Below are 21,511 nucleotides of genomic sequence, written 5' to 3' on the forward strand. Positions count from 1 at the left end.
GAATTTGTCTTTAGGGCTTATTCCAAGAGAAGACTGGAAGAACTCAGGCGTCAGCCGCAGTGCAGCGCCCCAAAGTCCATCCCATGCCATTATATAATGATTTAGAGTTAACGAGTAACTGAACTGTGGCAGTACAATTATGGATTCAAAACAAACTATATTAAGTAAAAGCGAATATTAAGGTACCGTTACCAAATGTTTAAAAAAAAAGAAACTGAGCTTTTATATAGATCAATATCCACTAAACGTGCTCAAAGCGCTTTACAAAGGGTCCGTGACATGTAGAACGAGACATGACGCCTGTTAGGCGATCTTACAAATTACTTTTTGACAGGGACAACGCTGTTAACGGCCAGGTAGTCGTTATACATCTGAGTACGGTGAGAACAAATGGGTAAAGAGCCTTTTCCAAGGACTGAACTATGCTCCCAGGTAGGCTCAAACCCAGGACTTTCGATCCGAAAGCGAGTGTCATACCACAAGACCACATCGCCGCACAAAAACATATTGCACACATTTTTCTCGTTCTATTGGAGATAGAGATTCAATGACATAATACTTCTGGCCTAAAATGTAAGTGTTTACTATTTCTGGGCCTGAAGATAAATCATTACTATACAAAATTAGATATATACATCATGATACATAGTAGAAGAAAATGCAGCCATTTGCCATTCTATAATCGTACCTCTCCACATTTCATACCGTTGGGAGCCTTCGGTTTTGGCATAGGACTTCTAGATTCACATGCTAGTTCTGTGCAAAGCTTATTTCCGTACGTGGGATAAAACGCTCGTGCCATTTGGACTTTTTTTCCATTGTTTGTACTTGTACATATCGCATCCGCTGTTCCTGGATCTATGAGTGTAAAATTGATAAAGATGAATTCAGAAAAAAATAGAAAAAATGAAAATAAGATTTAAAACAACGAACAGAGAAATGGTTTATGATCTTGGCACAACGATTTCATTGTCTTCACAATTAACCTGAAGGTATCAGATTGCAACACACACATGGTGCGCAGTGTTAACGTGAGCAAGTAGTTTTGCCCTAGTTCGAAACCGCAGAGCATCTAGTCGAGTGCTGAGTTGTGACAAAGCTCCCGGGAGGGTTCGCGTCGTCGAGAAGGCGGCAAAGAATTTGCGGCCTGGATAGATTATTATAACATAGCAGTGCGACACCATCAGAAACTATTGCTGCCCTAGCTCATGGGTGACCCAAATTAAAATTCATCAATCGAAGAGATAACCGTCCCTTCTCCCACCTCCTACGAATCAGAGAAATGGGATAAGAAATAAAAGAGGTCTAAATTTAAAAATTTGATAACACTGAAATATTTTGGTAATCGACGTCAAATATTTTTTAAAAGAACACACACGCACTCAATGCCCGAATCACCAAGACAATTTTAAAAAGTTAGTGGAATCCAGGTTTATTGGAAACCAAAGCAAGCAAAATTGCATTTCAGTTTTCTCGTGATTTGAAAACTATTAAAAAATTGAATAATAAGGATAATAAAATATTATTTTTCAAACGTCAGTTTTCTACCAGACTTAGTAAATAGACTAAAATCCACAGACTGCTGGAGATGTCGTTGATAGCCAAATCTCAAAATGTTCCTTGTCACCGCATGCTTGACGAGCTACATTTGGGGTGTTACGTAATACTGTACACGAAAGGAAATGACCTTAAAGAAGTTTGTGTACTATTGCTTTGCGCCGAGGTCAAATGCTTACCACATCCGTCATCCAGATGCAACGCACCAACGCACAAAATTGCGTAACCTTGAACGTTTATAGTCTGATCAATACAATTATTTGTTGTTAAATTAAGATGTATTTCATGTTCAATTTTAAACTAGCCCATTTTAAAGCAATATCCTGGAAGAAAAGGGAGAATTCTCTGAAATCGGAATTACCGTGGAGGAAGAACTCTCCAAAGAAACCTGGGTGTTCCAAGATACGCGAGTTAACCAGAAAACCTGGGTGTTCCATGATACGCGAGTTAACCAGAAAACCTGGGTGTTCCATGATACGCGAGTTAACCAGAAAACCTGGGTGTTCCATGATACGCGAGTTAACCAGAAAACCTGGTTGTTCTATGATACGCGATAAAACAAAAAAAAACCTGGTTGTTCTATGATACGCGAGTTAACCAGAAAACCTGGGTGTTCCACGATACGCGAGTTAACAAGAAAACCTGGGTGTTCCATGATACGCGAGTTAACCAGGGAAAAATTCATGTACAACTAGGAGTTGGGTATAAGGGCACCACCTTTCATATATTAATATATTTATTGTTTTTGCACTTAATTAAAAAGATCTTTTATGAATGATGGATGAAGGAACAACGGATTCATATCGAAGAGGAAATTACTGCTAGCCTAATCATAACCATACAGCTGATTTTCAATTACTCTGATGAGTCACCAATCACCCTGGAGTTCAGGCGAGGGTTAGCAAAGTATACAATCTCTGTAATTTCAGAAATGTTGTTGTTGGGATGGGCCACACTTTTTTTACAAAGGTACAAAACTTTTCTCACTATAGTTCAGTTTTTAAAAATATATTATAGAAGGAATGAAATTGACGTAGCTCAGCTCTTTGTTAATGTTTTTGGACAGACATTTTAATGATTAGTTCTCACTAAATTCTATCATTCAGGCTATAAACGTTCAAGGTTAAACACAGTTTTGTGTGTTGGTTCATTATATCTGACTGGCAGATGTTGTGAGCAGTTGACATCAGCGCATGGCATCAATACACAAATCTTCTTTCTGATCGTTTCATGTCATTTCCAGTCATCTACGGCCACTTCCGGTTTACGTAGCAAATACTATTAATCAGACAATAAACGATTAGGGTTACATAGAGTGTTGTGTGTTGGTACGTTGTAACCAGATGGTGGTTATTGTGAGCATAATAATGTATGTATGTATAATAATAATAATAATAATAATAATATAATAATAATAATAATAATAATTAATAATAATAATAATAATAATAATAATAATAATAATAACAATAATAATAATAGTAATAATAATAATGTAATAATAATAATAATAATAATAATATAATAATAATAATAATAATAATAATAATAATAATAATAATAATAATAATAATAACTAATAATAATAATAATAATAATATAATAATAATAATAATAATAATAATAATAATAATAATAATAATAATATATAATAATAATAATAATAATAATAATAAAGAAGAAGAAGAAGAAGAAGAAGAAGAAGAAGAAGAAGAAGAAGAAGAAGAAGAAGACTAATAATAAGAATAAGAATAATAATAATAATAATGATAAAACATTTTTCAAAACCTGAAGGAACAACTCGAATAAGCAACAAACAAAAGCAAAAACAGAAGATCAAAGCAGCAAGTTGACAAGAATACTTGAGCGTTTTTAAACCGCAATTAAACTCTTGCATTTAAAACAATATTAGGAAGGGACACGTGTGTGCTGTTAATACAACTAGTTTTTGAAAGGGACAACTCTGTTACTGCCAGGTACTCATTTTGTAACTAAGTGTGGTGATTTTTTTTTGTTTTTTTTTTTTTGTTAAGGGTTTCACGCCACTTGCGAGTCATGTAGGTCATATCAGCGCCAGTAAGAAGATAGAAAATTGGATAGTTAATACATCGAGATGTACAATTACAGGGACTTGAGGAAAAAGTAATTCAAAGGGAATGGTACAAATAGGGAACAGAAGTAGATTCCAAGAGCACACTATCAGTGTACTTTGTTTGAGATCACCTAAAAGTCTCACACAGACACCAACACAAGAATCCACTAAGAGGAAACACTCAAATGTTTGCAAATCATATGTTAAAAATAAAAAATAACAGTACATAACAGAGAGATGATTTACAAGGAAAAAAATATCATCTTCCAAAACTATAATCATACATTCGACTGTTTTCCTACCAGTCAAAGTCTCTGGTCAGAGGCAGGACAAATCTAAGTAATCTCACTCCAAGACAAAGACGGAAAGCAATTTGAAAAAAGGTATAGGGGTATAGAAGACACAGCAAGTACTTCCCTGCTCACTTTGAGAGGAAGTGTGGTGAGAAAATTTTAGTAAAGAGCCTTTTCAAATGACTTATATTTGTGCCACCCGATGTTCAGTTCAATCCAGACTAATGACAGGAAGACTACTGGTACAAACCACTCTCACTCTTCTCACAGCATCGTGTAAAAGTTCTGAACAAGTGTGTGTGAAAGGTGCCAGACAAAGCAAGGTAGAAGCACACAGGAAAACAACGATCAAAAAAAATCCTACTGTGGTCTACCTCGACTGGGGATCGAACCTCAGACCTGATTACTGGTCAGATGTGCTATCATTACCATTGTAGCACGTCTGACCGGTAATCAGAGATCTTTATTTTACATCGGTTCCTGCTCCTTAATTTGTTAATTTAGTCTAATGTTACCATACATTAAGCAAGAACAAAGGAAGGAATCGTAGATTATCATACTCGAAATTACTGCATATTTAGAAGCTGGCGACCTGCAAATACCGCATCAAAGAGTCGCTTCGCACTCTAACATACCAATGCCTGCAGCTCAAATCACACTTGCTGTTACAAGCAATGTAATATACATCTTATATTACCACAAACTTTATGCCCCCCCCTAAATTTACTCATGTTACCAAATATAGCAACCGGAATCAGAATAGTCGGCTCGAAAAGAGTTTCTGAATTATTGTGGATCTGATTCGTCCCGTCCAAACCAAAACTCACCTTCTTTATATATTAAAATAAAATTCAAGCCATTTCTTCTTCTTTTTTATCTCTCATTATGTCTAACACCGGTGACCAGAATTAACAATATTATATTTAGCGGGAATATCCAGAGTGATTGTGTTGTGATCCATTCATACTTTATAAAAATTTGCGTGGATAGTCACAATATTAGTGTTAGTCGACAGGTAGTGGACATTCATGTTTAAGTTAGATATTTTATTCTATTATATACATGAATGAATGCCTTTTTAATGTACCACATTTGCAAATCTAATATTGCCCCTTTTAGCAACAGTAATTTTATTTTTGCAATTATAATGTGTATTATTTTCTTAGTATCTCTCTTAATTTCTGCCTACTTAGTTTCACCCCACCTCCACTAACATAATTGTAACCCATGGAAAAAAATTGATAGATGGTGTTGTAAAAGTTGTTGACTGAATTCTTTCCAACACAGCAGCTCAAATAGAACATTTGTCACAGTTTTGTATAATCGCACACCTAAGAACCCCAGAATTACTGGATTATCCAAAGATACCGGTACTCAAGAACATATCATTTAACCAAGTCCTACATCTGCCAAACCATTTGGAAATCCTATTAAACAGTATAAGTTAAATATTATATACATGTATGAATGCCTTTTGAATGTACTACATTTACAAATCTACTTTCGCCCCTAAGCGCAACAGTAATTTTTAAGTAGGAGCATGAAACAAACCCAACCTTAGCACCTGAATCACGCAGAATTGCCTGCTAGGGTGTGCGGCTAACTTCAAGGCCAATAGCTACTCAAAAGCTAAGAATAAAAATAATAAATTGATAAACACTGAAAGAGAGAATGAAAATTGACTCATTCATAGTTTAACAGTTATCGTATTAAAACCATTATAGATAGTATGCAGATGACGTCACTCAGGCCTTTGTTATTGTTTTTGCCATCCGCGTTTGTGAGTTGTTCTCACTAAACTGTATTAACCAGACTATAAAAGTTCATGGTTACACAGAGTTTGTGTGTTGGTCCGTTATACTTCCGGATGGCAATGTTGTGAACTCCTTGGCCAACCGCATTCTATCTATACTATTTGTTTAATATTGTGTTAACATGTTGTTTTGTGAAGCTACTCAAATTTATTTGGAAGAATCTCCGCTTCAGCAGTGGAAATATTTCTCTATCTTATGGACCTGATCTTTCACTATCTAACGTGCCACTAAGTCTACTAAAACCTATTTTTAAAAAATTAAAACGTAATCACTGATCTGTGGGGTCAACGAGACCATAATCCCTATTCATACTAGAGTGAAAGAGGTACCAGCCAGCTTAAAATCAATCGGGACTTCTCTGACTTAACTGTTTCTGTTTTAACCTGCCATTGCAATGACTGATTACGACAGAGGAGAATGTCAAAGTTCAAGTCTGGTCCATGTAAAACAAATACAAGCATCTATAAAGTGTTATTAAAACCAAAATTATGTCTTACGCAATAGTGAATGGTCAGTATGATGAGGAGTAGTATAACCCAAATAGAAAGATATTTGACTATAAAAATGGATACGAATAGTTGGTTTGATATGATAGATCAAGATGAAATGTGACCCAATGACTCAACACGGTCATATGTCAGGACCAACCAGATTTCCAGAATTGAATTAAACGTGGCACGTGTTATGTTTATCACATTTGAAACTGGACTAGTTTCAGACAGTCATTCCTAACTGATGGGCTAAGTGATTCACATAGTAATTCACATAGTAATCACATAGTAAATCACATAGTAAATCAAATAGTAATTCACATAGTAAATCACATAGTAATTATATAGTGAATCACATAGTAAATCACATAGTCGATCACATAGTAATTCACATAGTAATCACATAGTAAATCACATAGTAAATCAAATAGTAATTCACATAGTAAATCACATAGTAAATCAAATAGTAAATCAAATAGTAATTCACATAGTAATCACATAGTAAATCACATAGTAAATCAAATAGTAATTCACATAGTAAATCGCACAGTAAATCAAATAGTAATTCACATAGTAAATCACATAGTAATTCATATTATAATTCACATAATATATATTGAATCCAGGACTTTAAGTTTATAATCAGTCTCTGGGTCACCCAGAGATGCCAGCTTATCAGAAATGGTTATTTTGGGAGGAAGAAATGTGTAATTTGAAAAAACGAAAAAAAGTGTAAGCCACGGCATTCTTCAATCTATAAATAAAATCGAACAGCACAACAGTGACATGAGTCTATATAAATACTTTTGATCCAAATGTAATAAAGGAAACAGCCTTTTCCAAGATCTCATGCTTTTTGTATTTTTAGAATTCTACATTTAAAACATTGATATTTTTGTAGCATTTGTCATGTCTAGTTTGTCCCCACATAAGATTGTTTTTGAAAGATTGGTTTGTAAAGGTTTTTAGAGTTACGACAAATTCTTAATATTCAAACTATTCTCTTATTACCTTTCAAGATGACCATGCAATTTGTCCCAGCTTTGTTAAGTTTATCCATTTGATTTACTATTTTATTGGCGGAGCACGATGAAAATGTATATGAGAAGTGAGTCAGTTTCTTGTCATATTTAGGTCTCATAACAAAGTTTGTAGCAGGTATACATTTCTGTGTGCCTTTTGAACCGTCATATTTAGCTCCAAGTATATGACCTGTCAGGGGAAAAAATAAAATGCTTTTGTATTACATGAGACAATGAACTCAGTATAAACATTAATATTCATGAAGTTCTTTTGGACGAATTTATAATCTCCAATGCACTTTGCACTCTATTCTGAATCCACTAGAAGGACAATAGAGTCAATGGAATAAAAAATACATACAGTACAGAAGATAGGACTCTAGCTTATCGTTAATCGTTAAATACTTTCAAGCATAGGAAATGGTATCTTTATGCTTTAACTTGGAACTTGGTTTATGGTCCTTGAGTTAAATGAATGTTTCCTGCTTGGCAGGGGTGTCAATTCTGTCACTAATATCCAGTCTCCCTGCTATATGTTTATCTTCTTCTTGTATTCTTTCAGATCTTTGTTCTGTGCTTTTCTTGTAGTCTTTGTGTATTACACACAATACAACCATCACATGGAAAATCGTCTCAAAACAAAAAAGCTACCCAATAAACACAAAAAATGCAACCTAAGCCTAGAAGAAATAAAACCAACACACCACACTACACAGAAAGAGAGAGAGAGAGAGAAGGAGAGAGAGAGAGAGAGAGAGAAGGAGAGAGAGAAGGAGAGAGAGAGAAAGAGAGACAGAGAGAGAGAGAGAGAGAGAGAGACAGACAGACAGAGAGAGAGAGAGAGAGAGAGAGAGAGAGAGAGAGAGAGAGAGAGAGAGAGAGAGAGAGAGAGAGAGATCTTCAGCATGTTTACACGGGAAGAATTCTTACTGTCCAATACACACTACACAACCCATTGAAACATACGATTACCTAATCGCATACACCCACATGCACATATATGCGCAACAAACCTACAGCCAGAAACAACATTGGCGCTAACTGAACAGAATACAACAACATTCCTTCCAAACTGTAGGATTTTTATAGGACCTCCCTGCGGATTCTAAGAGGATGAAACAGCGTTGTCGGAGGAGATAACAGAATAAGGTGAAAATAAATGGTTAATTCGCTCCAAGAAACTGTTGAGCATTCTATGTGATTCCAGCTCATTACCGTCAACAACAACAACAACAACAACAACAACAACAACAACAACAACAACAACAACAACAACAACAACAACAACAACAACACAAACACAAATTATATATATATATATATATATATATATATATATATATATATATATATATATATTATATTATAAAACAAAAACCATGAAATAATAGTGCTCAACTTTTTGTTAAAAGGAGCTACATATACACATACACAACACACACACACACACACACACACATATTATATATTATATATATAATATATATATATATATATATATATATATATATATATATATATATAATAAAAACAAAAACCATGAATTAATAGTGCTCAATTTTTTGGTAAAAGGAGCTATTTATAAAATAATTCAAGTATGATTATGATCAAATTCTACAATATTGTTTCGAGCATTCGCTCTCGTCAGGAAGTCCTGATGAGAACGAATGCTCGAAACAATATTGTAGAAGTTGGTCATAATTATACTTGAAATAATATATATATATATATATATATATATATATATATTATATATATATATATATATATATATATATATATAAATATATAAATCATCTTGCGAACAACTACATGAAATGATTGCCTTCAGCTTTATGTAAGACAGCAGTAAATAGTTACAGTCAATACAACATTTAAATTTTTTATCTCTGCTCACTTCTACAGGACTGTGTCTTGCTATCGCCATCTTCACGAATCCTACTTACCAATCACGTGGCTTGTGAGAAAGACATTGTTGTAAAGATTGGAAATCTGAACAACTCCCACAGCTCTATCTGAGCACACACTTTTTATTTCTGCCTGTCCCGAAATATTTCCTTTGAGTGTTAATCTGTAAATAAATAAATTGCAGGTATAGTTTTTATTGCTGGACCCTACTTACAACCATCTTTTCAGCATTTATATAAGAATTAGTTCATATATTTTAGATAACAAAGAATTTATAAACAACAACTTGTCATTTAAATTATAATTGGAGATTTAGATGTCGTTTGTGAATTCCATTGATGGTTTTTATACTCATAGTCTATCATAGTCACATAAATGTACATATTGATTAATGATCAATCAACTTAACACTGTATGCAAGCAAGCAAAAGAAATCAATAATGGAAAGTTTTAGTCTTTCCCACTTCAAAAATTATATATCAATATATGGTGTCTTCTATAAAGTAAACAAATTCATCTTCAGTTTCTTGTGACTATGAACTCAGTTTTAAACCTCATCACCAACCCAAATTAGTATCGTATACAATCTGTAAGTCACAAATTAAATGTAGCTCTAGTTTATTTTGAAAACATTGTAAGAAATTGTACAAAACGGCAATGGATGGAATCAGTAGATTGGATTCATTTTTAGATACATATTGTTGACTTTAATGATTTCTAATATATGGGCAACATATATATATATATTGTAGTCGAGTGGTGCATCGGTAATACTGTAGTCTTGTGGTGTATCGGTAACACTGTAGTCTTGTGGTGTATCGGTAATACTGTAGTCTCGTGGTGTATCGGTAACATTGTAGTCTAGTGGTGTATCGGTAACATTGTAGTCTTGTGGTGTATCGGTAACACTGTAGTCTAGTGGTGCATCGGTAACATTGTAGTCTAGTGGTGTATAGGCAACACTGTAGTCCAGTGGTGTATCGGTAATACTGTAGTCTTGTGGTGTATCGGTAACACTGTAGTCTTGTGGTGTATCGGTAACATTGTAGTCTTGTGGTGTATCGGTAATACTGTAGTCTTGTGGTGTATCGGTAACACTGTAGTCTTGTGGTGTATCGGTAATACTGTAGTCTTGTGGTGTATCGGTAACATTGTAGTCTTGTGGTGTATCGGTAACACTGTAGTCTTGTGGTGTATCGGTAACACTGTAGTTAGTGGTGTATCGGTAACACTGAAGTCTTGTGGTGTATCGGTAATACTGTAGTCTTGTGGTGTATCGGTAACACTGTAGTCTTGTGGTGTATCGGTAATACTGTAGTCTTGTGGTGTATCGGTAACATTGTAGTCGTGTGGTGTATCGGTAACACTGTAGTCTTGTGGTGTATCGGTAACACTGTAGTCTAGTGGTGTATCGGTAACACTGTAGTCTTGTGGTGTATCGGTAACACTGTAGTCTAGTGGTGTATCAGTAACACTGTAGTCTTGTGGTGTATCTGTAACGCTGTAGTCTTGTGGTGTATCGGTAACACTGTAGTCTTGTGGTGTATCGGTAACACTGTAGTTAGTGGTGTATCAGTAACACTGTAGTCTTGTGGTGTATCGGTAACACTGTGGTCTTGTGGTGTATCAGTAACACTGTAGTCTAGTGGTGTATCGGTAACACTGTAGTTAATGGTGTATCGGTAACACTGTAGTTAGTGGTGTATCGGTAACACTGTGGTCTAGTGGTGTATCGGTAACACTGTAGTCTAGTGGTGTATCGGTAACACTGTAGTCTTGTGGTGTATCAGTAACACTGTAGTCTTGTGGTGTATCGGTAACACTGTAGTTAGTGGTGTATCGATAACACTGTAGTCTTGTGGTGTATCGGTAACACTGTAGTTAGTGGTGTATCGGTAACACTGTAGTCTTGTGGTGTATCGATAACACTGTAGTCTAGTGGTGAATCGGTAACACTGTAGTCTAGTGGTGTATCAGTAACACTGTAGTTAGTGGTGTATCGGTAACACTGTAATCTTGTGGTGTATCAGTAACACTGTAGTTAGTGGTGTATCGGTAATACTGTAGTCTTGTGGTGTATCGGTAACACTGTAATCTTGTGGTGTATCAGTAACACTGTAGTTAGTGGTGTATCGGTAACACTGTAGTCTTGTGGTGTATCGGTAATACTGTGGTCTTGTGGTGTATCGGTAACACTGTAGTCTTGTGGTGTATCGGTAATACTGTAGTCTTGTGGTGTATCGGTAACACTGTAGTCTTGTGGTGTATCGGTAACACTGTAGTCTAGTGGTGTATCGGTAACACTGTAGTCTTGTGGTGTATCGGTAACACTGTAGTCTAGTGGTGTATCAGTAACACTGTAGTCTAGTGGTGTATCGGTAACGCTGTAGTCTTGTGGTGTATCGGTAACACTGTAGTCTTGTGGTGTATCAGTAACACTGTAGTCTTGTGGTGTATCGGTAACACTGTAGTGTTGTGGTGTATCAGTAACACTGTAGTCTAGTGGTGTATCGGTAACACTGTAGTTAGTGGTGTATCGGTAACACTGTAGTTAGGGGTGTATCGGTAACACTGTGGTCTAGTGGTGTATCGGTAACACTGTAGTCTAGTGGTGTATCGGTAACACTATAGTCTTGTGGTGTATCGGTAACACTGTAGTTAGTGGTGTATCGATAACACTATAGTCTTGTGGTGTATCGGTAACACTGTAGTCTAGTGGTGTATTGGTAACACTGTAGTCTAGTGGTGTATCGGTAACACTGTAGTCGATTGGTGTATCGGTAACACGGTAGTCTTGTGGTGTATCGGTAACACTGTAGTCTAGTGGTGAATCGGTAACACTGTAGTTAGTAGTGTATCGGTAACACTGTAGTCTAGTGGTGTATCGTTAACACTGTAGTCTAGTGGTGTATCGGTAACACTGTAGTCTAGTGGTGTATCGGTAACACTGTAGTCTAGTGGTGTATTGGTAACACTGTAGTCTAGTGGTGTATCGGTAACACTGTAGTCTTGTGGTGTATCGGTAACATTGTATGCCCTAGCTGCAATTGCCTTCCCCTATTGATGCTAATGTTGTTTTTGGTAATAAGATATGAAAATGAAAAGAATCATAGAGAATTAGTGAAGTCATTGCATTGAATAGGTTTTCGTAATTTAATCTACATAAAATGTCTATCATATTGAATTCATAAACCAAATTCTTTATTTCCATCCTCTGAACCAGATTTTTTTTCTCGTGACAACAAACTGACACTCTTCTGTTCCACATTTGCTCACCTACTCTATGGCACCAACTGACACTCCTCGGTTCCATATTAGCTCACCCACTATATGGCATCAATTCACACTACTCTGTTCTATATGCTCGCCCTCTCTATGGCATCAAATCTTTCACTGACCTTGAATCTTCCACTCACTCTTTCATTACTAGATCTTCATATCCGACGGTCTGGTGATCTCTTCACTAGTACTCATAGCCCGCCTAAAATGGCAGTCTATGCCTTGAGTGGGTGTAGAAATATTCCAATAAATAGTCTCCATGGGTGAAATGTTTGCTCTTTTGTTCAACCTCTTAACTCTCTCTAGTTCATCCTCATGGAAAATCGAACAAATTAGTTCGATTTTACATGCATATGAACTCGAGAGAGCCCTATTCTTGCACTGTGTGGTAAAAATGTACGTCGGACCCTCACAAAAGGAAAAAAACGCAATATACCTCTTCCTGCATTATCGGGTAAAAATGTACCCTAGACTCATAAGAGTATTTTAATCTTTAGATTCCTATTCCTGAACTGTGACTACTTTTGTTCAAAAATGTATCGACCTAAGTGCTATGTGTCGTGGTGTGGAACATTTCCTGATTATTTTTGAAAGCTACCTTTATGGATTTCTTTCTTTCTTTGATGAATTGTGTCACTTCCGTCAATTGAGAATGTGCAACTTGAAATAGTGTGTTATAAGTTTTAATTTTAAAATCCAGAATTTCAAGAATTTAGGGAAACTGGAGATGTAGAAAAGTAAATGACAAGAGAGTCTTCATCAGCAAAATACGTTTAAAAAGGAACTAACGACAATTTCAGCACTACATGGCATCCGTATCTCGTCACTTTGGGGTTTCGCATTGCAGCACTCGAAACCGATGTTGCCTGAGTTTAGTGCCCAGATGTGTGACAAAACTATCCCTGGCATTGTGTCTTAAGGCGAGGCACACATTACCCGATTCTACTCCAATAGGAATAAACACCTGGAAGTGACAGATACCGTAAATTTGCTGTAATAAAAAGGACACCAAGCTGGTGAATTGTATTACGTGAAATGGAAGTTTGGATTTATGTGGCTGGTTTGGTGAGTAAATAAAGCATTATCTGGCATAAGGCAATTCAAGTCTATGAATATGGCTTATATATTATAGGTGCATCTTTTGTATTTATATACATTTTATCCTATTATCACCCTCGCGGAAATACTCAGAATAAAGCCACACTTACTAAATGATTAAAACGATAAAAAATATATCTACGTATATTATATCACTTACCCAGTATAGAAAATTGCCATGTCATAATTTCGTTGAGCATTTGTCTTAATCCAGGATTGAAATTGATTCCACACGTCCTTCTTTCTCATTCAAAAGAAAAGAATTGAAATCAAAACCAGTATTTTTATTAATATTGACAGCATTAAATTTAGGGCGATAATTGTTTGTCACGTTACTGTAAAACGGCATTTAGTCTCAATGGGAAAATAAGCTTAAGGCGACCATGAGTTGTTTATTTTTCAAACCTGTTGTTAGGCTATCTTGTGTTGACAAACCTTCCATCGTCCAATGAAAATTACTCACCATGATATACAGCTAGACTTTATAATTCTTTACAATTATTTGGAGGGGACACATTTTTGAAAAGAATTATCAAGTCTCGCTATTAAAAATATCTACTCACTTTGTTAAGTGCACATTATTTTCTCATCCTTTCAGTTTATCTCTCCTCCATTTTATTCATTCAGTCGGATTGTACTGTTGTTAAATTGTAAAAAGTGTTCACTCTGATTGATATATCTCTAAAATAAATACTAACCTGTTATAATTTTGATCGACAGATTAATGTTATTCTGGCAGTGAAGATACATCACACGGTTAAATAAGCAGAAAATGAGGGGACTTTGGCAACAGGACCAATAGGTGAATATCAATCTGTCACACTGTGTATCTATTTTCGCGTCAATCTTACCACTTGTCAGCTTAGGTTAACGTAAAGTGAGCTGGGGGTTTTTTCTTCTAAATTCAACCTGGTTTCTCTGTAAAGTGAGCCATTACAGAAACGTATAACTAAAGAACTGATAGATTGTACCCCCACTCCTCTTTAATATAGCAAACACTATTATCTTCAATTCACAAAAAGAGTTCATCAAATGCAGTGAGACACTAAGAAAGTTCGAATCCATATCGCAAACAAACACGAGGTCTAGTGACTAGTGTTAACACATTAAGCACTTTAGAATAATACTTGCAATCGGCAAAACCGATCAGTATTCCTCTCGTATTGGATAAATAAGGCAAAATAAAATATTGTCATTCCGAATAAAAAGCCAAACTAAAAGCGACACAAATCAAACTAGTTTCAGTTTGTATTTAAATTGAACCCAAGCGAATTTTAAGCAGGAAAACAAACAAAAAATGGATTTATACAAAAAGTATATAATTAGTTTTAAAAAACTCAAATTATCAGAAGAAAAAACATTATCATGGTGTGAAGGAAAAGTGACAGAACACAGAGAGAAAGAAAGAAAGAAAGAGAGAGAGAGAGAGAGAGAGAGAGAGAGAGAGAAGAGAGAGATAGAAGAGAGAGAGAGAGAGAGGATAGAGAGAGAGACAGAGAGAGAGAGAATGAGAGATCAAGAAAGAGAGGGAGAGAGAGATAGAGAGAGAGAGGAAGAGAGAGATAGAGAGAGAAAGAGAGAGAAAGGTAGAGAGAGAGAGAGAGAAGAGAGAGAGAGAAAGAAGAGAGAGAGGAGAGAAGAGAGAGGAGAGAGAGGAGAGAGAGGGGAGAGAGAGAGAGAGAGAGAGAGAGAGAGAGAGAGAGAGAGAGAGAGTGAGTATCCAATGGCTGATAATGTAAAAGTTTTTTGGATATTAGAGCGATCTAAACTATACAAATTTGAAATTTGATTATGCATGTGGCGTTGAGAGATTAAATAAATCACTGTAAAGCTGATTGAGCGTGGTGATAACATGGAAATGTATCTATTACAAATATTCATTTAAAGTCCTTTTTAAACAATGAAATCCGCAGAGTGACGACTGGGAGACTTTTCTATAGATTATCCCCCCCTTATAGTTACACCCTTTGACAAAGGGTTACCACGTTCAGTTACCAAGGTGCTGGAATTGGTACCCGGCGCATACTAGAATTTTTCTGACCAAAAATGGAATTTGTAGCTAAGCCTGTAAAATCTGGTGGCAAAAATGTTGCAATAGCGTTCTATCCAAAAGGTTGAATTTGTTACTGTTCCTGTGATTCAAAGGAAGTCCCAATTAATTCTACTTCATGGACCTTAACGCTCCGAAGAACTACTATCACAGGCGATCCCAAAATTATTTGAAAAAGAGAATCATTCACAAATATAAGAGAGCTGTAAACAGTTAAACGTTCTGGTTCAAGATAATCCCAACAGTGGGGGGTCACAAGATTCATTCAGAAAAGTGAGTGGCGCGGGCACTTATGTAGATAATAACAAGAAATGAACTGAGTAGGAAAGTGCCAGAAGGCAATAGAGAATATTTATTTTCGCGGCGGCGATGGAGGTTCGAACCCGCCATCTTACTTGTACGACAACTCCCCTGGCCGGGAAGAGCGTGACTCTATTGTATGAGCTATCCACAATCCCAAAAAAAGATCGTCTCTAACCCTAGTCTTTTATTAGAGCCTTCTCTTCTTGACTTATTGAGGTCACGGGTTCAACATACACAACCTCCGCGAAGTTATTTGGCCAGCATTTAATCTAAGTAGCCAATATTCTCAACATAAACACGTCACATCCGGGCTTTGCCATATCAGCACACAAATATCAGCAAAAAAATCTCTTGAATATCAACGAGAGATAACCCATTGAAGAGATGTGGATTTGATGGAGTGAATATCCCCAGCCCACAGCCCTAGTAAAATGGTAAAAGATAGTATATATTCAAGTCTGTTTCTTACCTTCCCTTTCTTGTTATCTGTCGCTATGTCTGTCTTCAAGAGAACCACATCTAGCAGCTTTACTTGTATAAACAGTTTGTCACTCTCCATGCTGTAGTCATCGGTTGTGAAATAAATAAAATAAATATGAACATTGTTGTAGCACATTTTCAGGCATTTATCATGCTCAATGCACTTCACGGTGTTTAATTCCTTCCAGCTGGCCATATGGAACCATGTTTCCATTTCACAAACTTATTGTCGCATAATAGCGTCCTTCTTGTACTAACATTCATGCATTATTCGTCATTGCCTATAGTCAGGTACTCATTCACACATGAGTCGACTGGGGTTATATATGTATATTCCCTTACCCATGGACATATCATCGGAATCACAATTTTTTACGATCATTGGCATCAATCTGGTCACTGACCTAGCTTAATGTGTCTTGACATGATGATAAGAAGAAGAAATGTAGTGAGTGTAACAACATAAGTGTCTGCTCCATTCATCGTCTTTGACTAGAAAAGACACCTTACTGCTTAGCTTCCTAACCACACAATGTATAGCAATAAAAAGATTAATGCTTGCTGTAGGTGGCTTAAGGGTAGGTTGTCTCGCATTGTTCTAAATTCAAGCCATGCCAAGCATGTTCATAAAATAAATGGGTAAAAATCTTCACAAAAACTCTGGTCCCGGGATTAAGAAGAGTTAAGTCAATTTATATTAGCACAATCGTCTCAGGTGTGAATACGTATGGAGTACCAATTACTTGTATAGCGCAAATTTGAATCTACAAACTTGTGGCAGTCAGTCAATGTGTGTGTGTGTGTGTGTTTGTGTGTGTGCGTCTGTCTGTGTGTGTGTGTGTGTGTGTGTGTGTGTGTGTGTGCTGATAGGGTTTGGGAAAATCGTTCTTCCATCAATGTGTTCAATAAATTTTCGTAGTTTATGAAATGAACATTTGGTTAATAAATGTCCATATGACAAGCTAAAGGGTGGGGGGGGGGGGGGGGGGGCTATTGCAAGCTAATTGGGGGGGGGGGGGGTATGGTGAGCTAATAAGCAAGGGGGGGGGGGCAAGCTAAAGGGGAGAGATAAGGCGAGCTAAAAAACTAAAAATAAAGGCGGGAGGGTTATGGGGATGGTTCTACATGCGTGTGCCCAGGGTTTGACACCAAACAATCTTCTTCTTCTCCTTCTTCTTCCAACAGATCCCCCATTAAAAAAAAAATAAAGTCATTTTTTGTTTTATTTTTAACATATATTTATTTATTTATTTATCTATTTATTTACTTATTTATTTATTTAATTATTCATTCTTTTTTTATTTATTTAATGTATTGTTTTTTTTGTTTTTTTTTTTTATTTACTGGTTGTTTTTTTTTTGTTTTTGTTTTTGTTTTTTTTGTTTTTTAATTTACTATTTGTTTGTTTGGTTTGTTTTTTTTTTGTTTTTTGTTTGTTTGATTATTTTTTTGTTTTGTTTTTTTTTTTTAAGGTCAATATCCCTATACCTGTTTATTGCCGTATTTAAAAGACGGAGATAAATCTAAATTCGCAAAGCAACGACAAACATTGGGTGTCTCCCATTCTTGAGGTTAAAAATTTAAAAAAAAAAAAAAAAAAAAAAAAGATAAAAAAATAAAATAAAAATTTAAAAAAAAGAAAAAAAAAATTCCCCATTTTGCAGGGTTGTCATAATAGAATGCCAAATCTCCATGCAAATCGGTTCATTGTATTAACTTCCTCCAGCCCCAGTCCTTAAGTTCTTGCAAATCGTCCTTTACCCTACCCATCCGAACATGGCAACACGCAATATAAGAAACGAACTAACATCTTCATGCAGACACAGAAACAAACACCTTTTATGTAATTACGAACCACCATAAATGCGAAGCCAAAAAGTACGATAAACACAACAATCTACTTTCACTTTCACTTCCTGATGAGAGCGAAACCTCGAAACATTATTGTAGAAGTTGATCATAATTATACTTGAAATATTAAACACACACACAAACACACACACACACACACACACACACACATATATATATATATATATATATATATATATATATATATATATATATATATATATATATATATATATACAAATATATATATATATATATATATATATATATATATATATTATATATATATATATACAATACAAAAATATAGAAAATTCAAACCAAAATAACAGCAGGGGCATTATATGGCAAGATCTACCATTTTAGAGAGTGATGTGAATTCTGGGTCCAAAAAAATATTTAATGATTATTATTATCAGCAGTGAATAAGAGTAGCCAAGAAACGGAAAGGATGAGTAGTTAGATATGCTACAAACTGACCTTATAGTGATTGATTCAGGATGACTTCTTTAGAAGGTTGATTAATGAATGTACATGTAAAGTGATGATGAGGATGAGGATGAACAATTAGATGAAGGGGAAAGGAGATGTACAATATCAACAAAGGGAGGTAATCTGTGGAGGATGATCCCAAGAAATATATGAATACCAAAATATCTACTAAGGGATACACTACATAGTAGTTGTAATTAGGATATCTCGAATTTATTAATTTGTTAATTTTTTGAACACTATTTCATCCCTATAAGGGACGATCGGTCTGCCAGGTAGAATTTTCATTGGAACACCTGCAGACCAATGTCTTTAACAAATAACAAATTTTTTTGGATGTGGTTCAAAATCATCACGAGGAGGGAGTTTGTTTAACCATGTTTACCGTTCTGGTTCCTCTTTAGGCAATCTGAACACACAAAATTTGTTGGCTTAATTGTAGTTACCATTGCAATTCGCAACACCACAATTTTCCCCATCTTGAATTTGCTTACTAATCACGTCCATGAACATCAGACCCGCAAGAGACAAAAGTTCATGTGAGGAAAACCAGTCAGAGTACTGGTTCATTCAATATAGTCAATGGAGTAGCATCAAATTCCATTCCATTCCATCTTCAATGAGTTAATTAATAAAGTAACATATCAGATCAATGAGACAGAATTATATATTCAGAATAAAATAGTCGGATTTTTAATAAGGGGCGCGTCTTTTTCTTCTTTTTCTCAGCTAGCTGTTCACGATGTACAGCTGCAAAATGTGTATGAACCTCTGGATCATTTTTTCTTAATAAAATTTTTTTCACGATTTTTTAAAACAATAGAAAAGTATTTCGCTTATTACAGCTATATTAAAATCGATAACTGGTAAGGATTGGAACTAAAAAATGATTTATAGTGTCGAAATTATGATTTTCCGCTTATCCATTTTGAAAGAATTTGTTAAAATGGAATGTTCAGTTAATTGAAACTTATATGATGTTCGTACATAATCCAAATATGAAGGAACGACAGACAAGTTTACATTTTATGACAATAAATATACGTTATTGATGAAGACAAATAAAAGTGAACATTACGCCCTTCCACCATTATTTTGAGTTCAAATTTTTTGAGAAATAGCTTGGTATTTATGCCAAAGAGGATTACATAAATTTAATGTAGACCAGTCAAAAGTAGAGATTCATCAATTTATGATACAGTGTTTCCACAAAATGTGCATGTGTTCAACAACAATGTAACAACAATAACATGCGAAACTCATGGTTGATTGTGAAATTCCAATTCCATAGCTGTCCTCTTTAATGGCTTATCGACAGATACAAGTAGACTTCTTTTCGCAGCTTTACGAGAAAGGAACCGAAAGAGATTCCGTATCACATCGTATTGTTTAAGAGCTTATAGGTTTAAAAGAAAAATTTAAATGCTATGTGAAACGCTCATGCATAGATACAATTTTTCAAAGTTAAATATAAACATTCGATGTTAATTTGACAATTTTGAGTATTTAATCACTTGTTCAAATGAGTTAAAGATAGAGATTCATATCAGTCTTCGGTATTTGCGACGTAATGTAAATAAAAAGCAATAAATTATAAGGTCAAAATTGGATGCAAACTACATAAGTTGTTACTTTATAACAGTTAATGTGTGTTGCTTTTATTCGGAAAATAGTATGATGTGAACTCATAACCACTAGCCACAACTACCGTGTCACAAGATTTTTTTGAAAAATGATGAATTCATCTCTTACTTTGTGGTGTGAAACTGTTTACATATTTAGCAGTGTAAAATCTCTAATTTTATGACAGTGGTTTTAAAGTGGCTTTTTATTGGTCGTGAAGCAGAAATCTTTTTGGTGATATGGCACCACAATTAAATACGGGCCAAATTCTTTATTCGGTTAAGAGAAATTGATTTGGAGGTTGACAATAAGTTTTACAACTTTTGATAGAGGGACATCTTAGAAAAACTGGAAAAACATGCGCCATTCATAAAAAATATGACTACTATAGTTCATTCCTTACAGTCAATGTCAATGAGTAGCATTAGAATCAGATCCATAGTTCCCTTCCACAGTCATAGAGTTGATTAACAGAGTTACATCTTAGATCAATGAGACAAAATCCATAATTCCTTTCCATAGTCACAGTGATAATAGTAATAGATTGAGTGAGTGTAACTGTAACAGTAACTCAATGACATCTCAGATCAATGAGGCAAAATTCAGAGTCTTAGTTACTAGTCCCATCCGATTGACAGTCATATCAGCAACACCAGATCCACGTAATGAGCATAACTATATATTCAGAGTCCCAGTTCCATCATATATGAATATGACATGGTGATATAAGACCCACTAACTAGAGAGGTGGGCCTCTGGCTTACCAACCTCTGCTGAACGTCCAATTCGCCTTGAGCACACATTCAAGTATAAAAATACATATAATTTTTTTTTAAAACCTACCTCTGTTTCAAAAACTAGCATCTTTCAACTTTCTAAGAAACATGTTGATTTTTCAGAACTTTAGTTCGTTAAAAAATACCGGCCAATCTGACCCGTTGAGTCGAATGAAAAGGAAATTTTGTTGTTTACACGGTTTAAAGAAAATGCCATAAATAAGCATTAATGGACTTCCTGTGTTGTTTTTACAGTGTCACGTGACCGTTTTGAGAAATTTCTCGTCTGCTACAAATAATTAGACCGATGAAAAAAAAACAAACGTTTCCACCATAAGAGCAGTAAGAATATTGATAAAAAGCGCTTTGAGCACGTTGGGTG

General features: G+C 35.2%; 1 protein-coding gene across 1 annotated transcript in view; it reads right to left on the reverse strand.

Moving 5' to 3' along the window:
- The window catches only part of LOC144975238 (uncharacterized), an 82,528-nt gene that overhangs the window by 46,936 nt on the left and 14,081 nt on the right, over positions 1-21,511 (reverse strand). Inside the window, exons 4-8 of the mRNA XM_078919136.1 lie at positions 16,377-16,467; positions 13,715-13,794; positions 9,216-9,340; positions 7,259-7,459; positions 689-858 (exon numbers count right to left, since the gene is read on the reverse strand). Of these exons, the coding sequence (XP_078775262.1) occupies positions 689-858; positions 7,259-7,459; positions 9,216-9,340; positions 13,715-13,794; positions 16,377-16,467 (667 nt within the window). The remainder of the gene's footprint in view (positions 1-688; positions 859-7,258; positions 7,460-9,215; positions 9,341-13,714; positions 13,795-16,376; positions 16,468-21,511) is intronic.

Source organism: Berghia stephanieae, chromosome 6, assembly GCF_034508935.2.
Source record: "Berghia stephanieae isolate SIO BIC M18660-M18661 chromosome 6, UCSD_Bste_1.3, whole genome shotgun sequence".
NCBI lineage: Eukaryota > Metazoa > Mollusca > Gastropoda > Nudibranchia > Aeolidiidae > Berghia > Berghia stephanieae.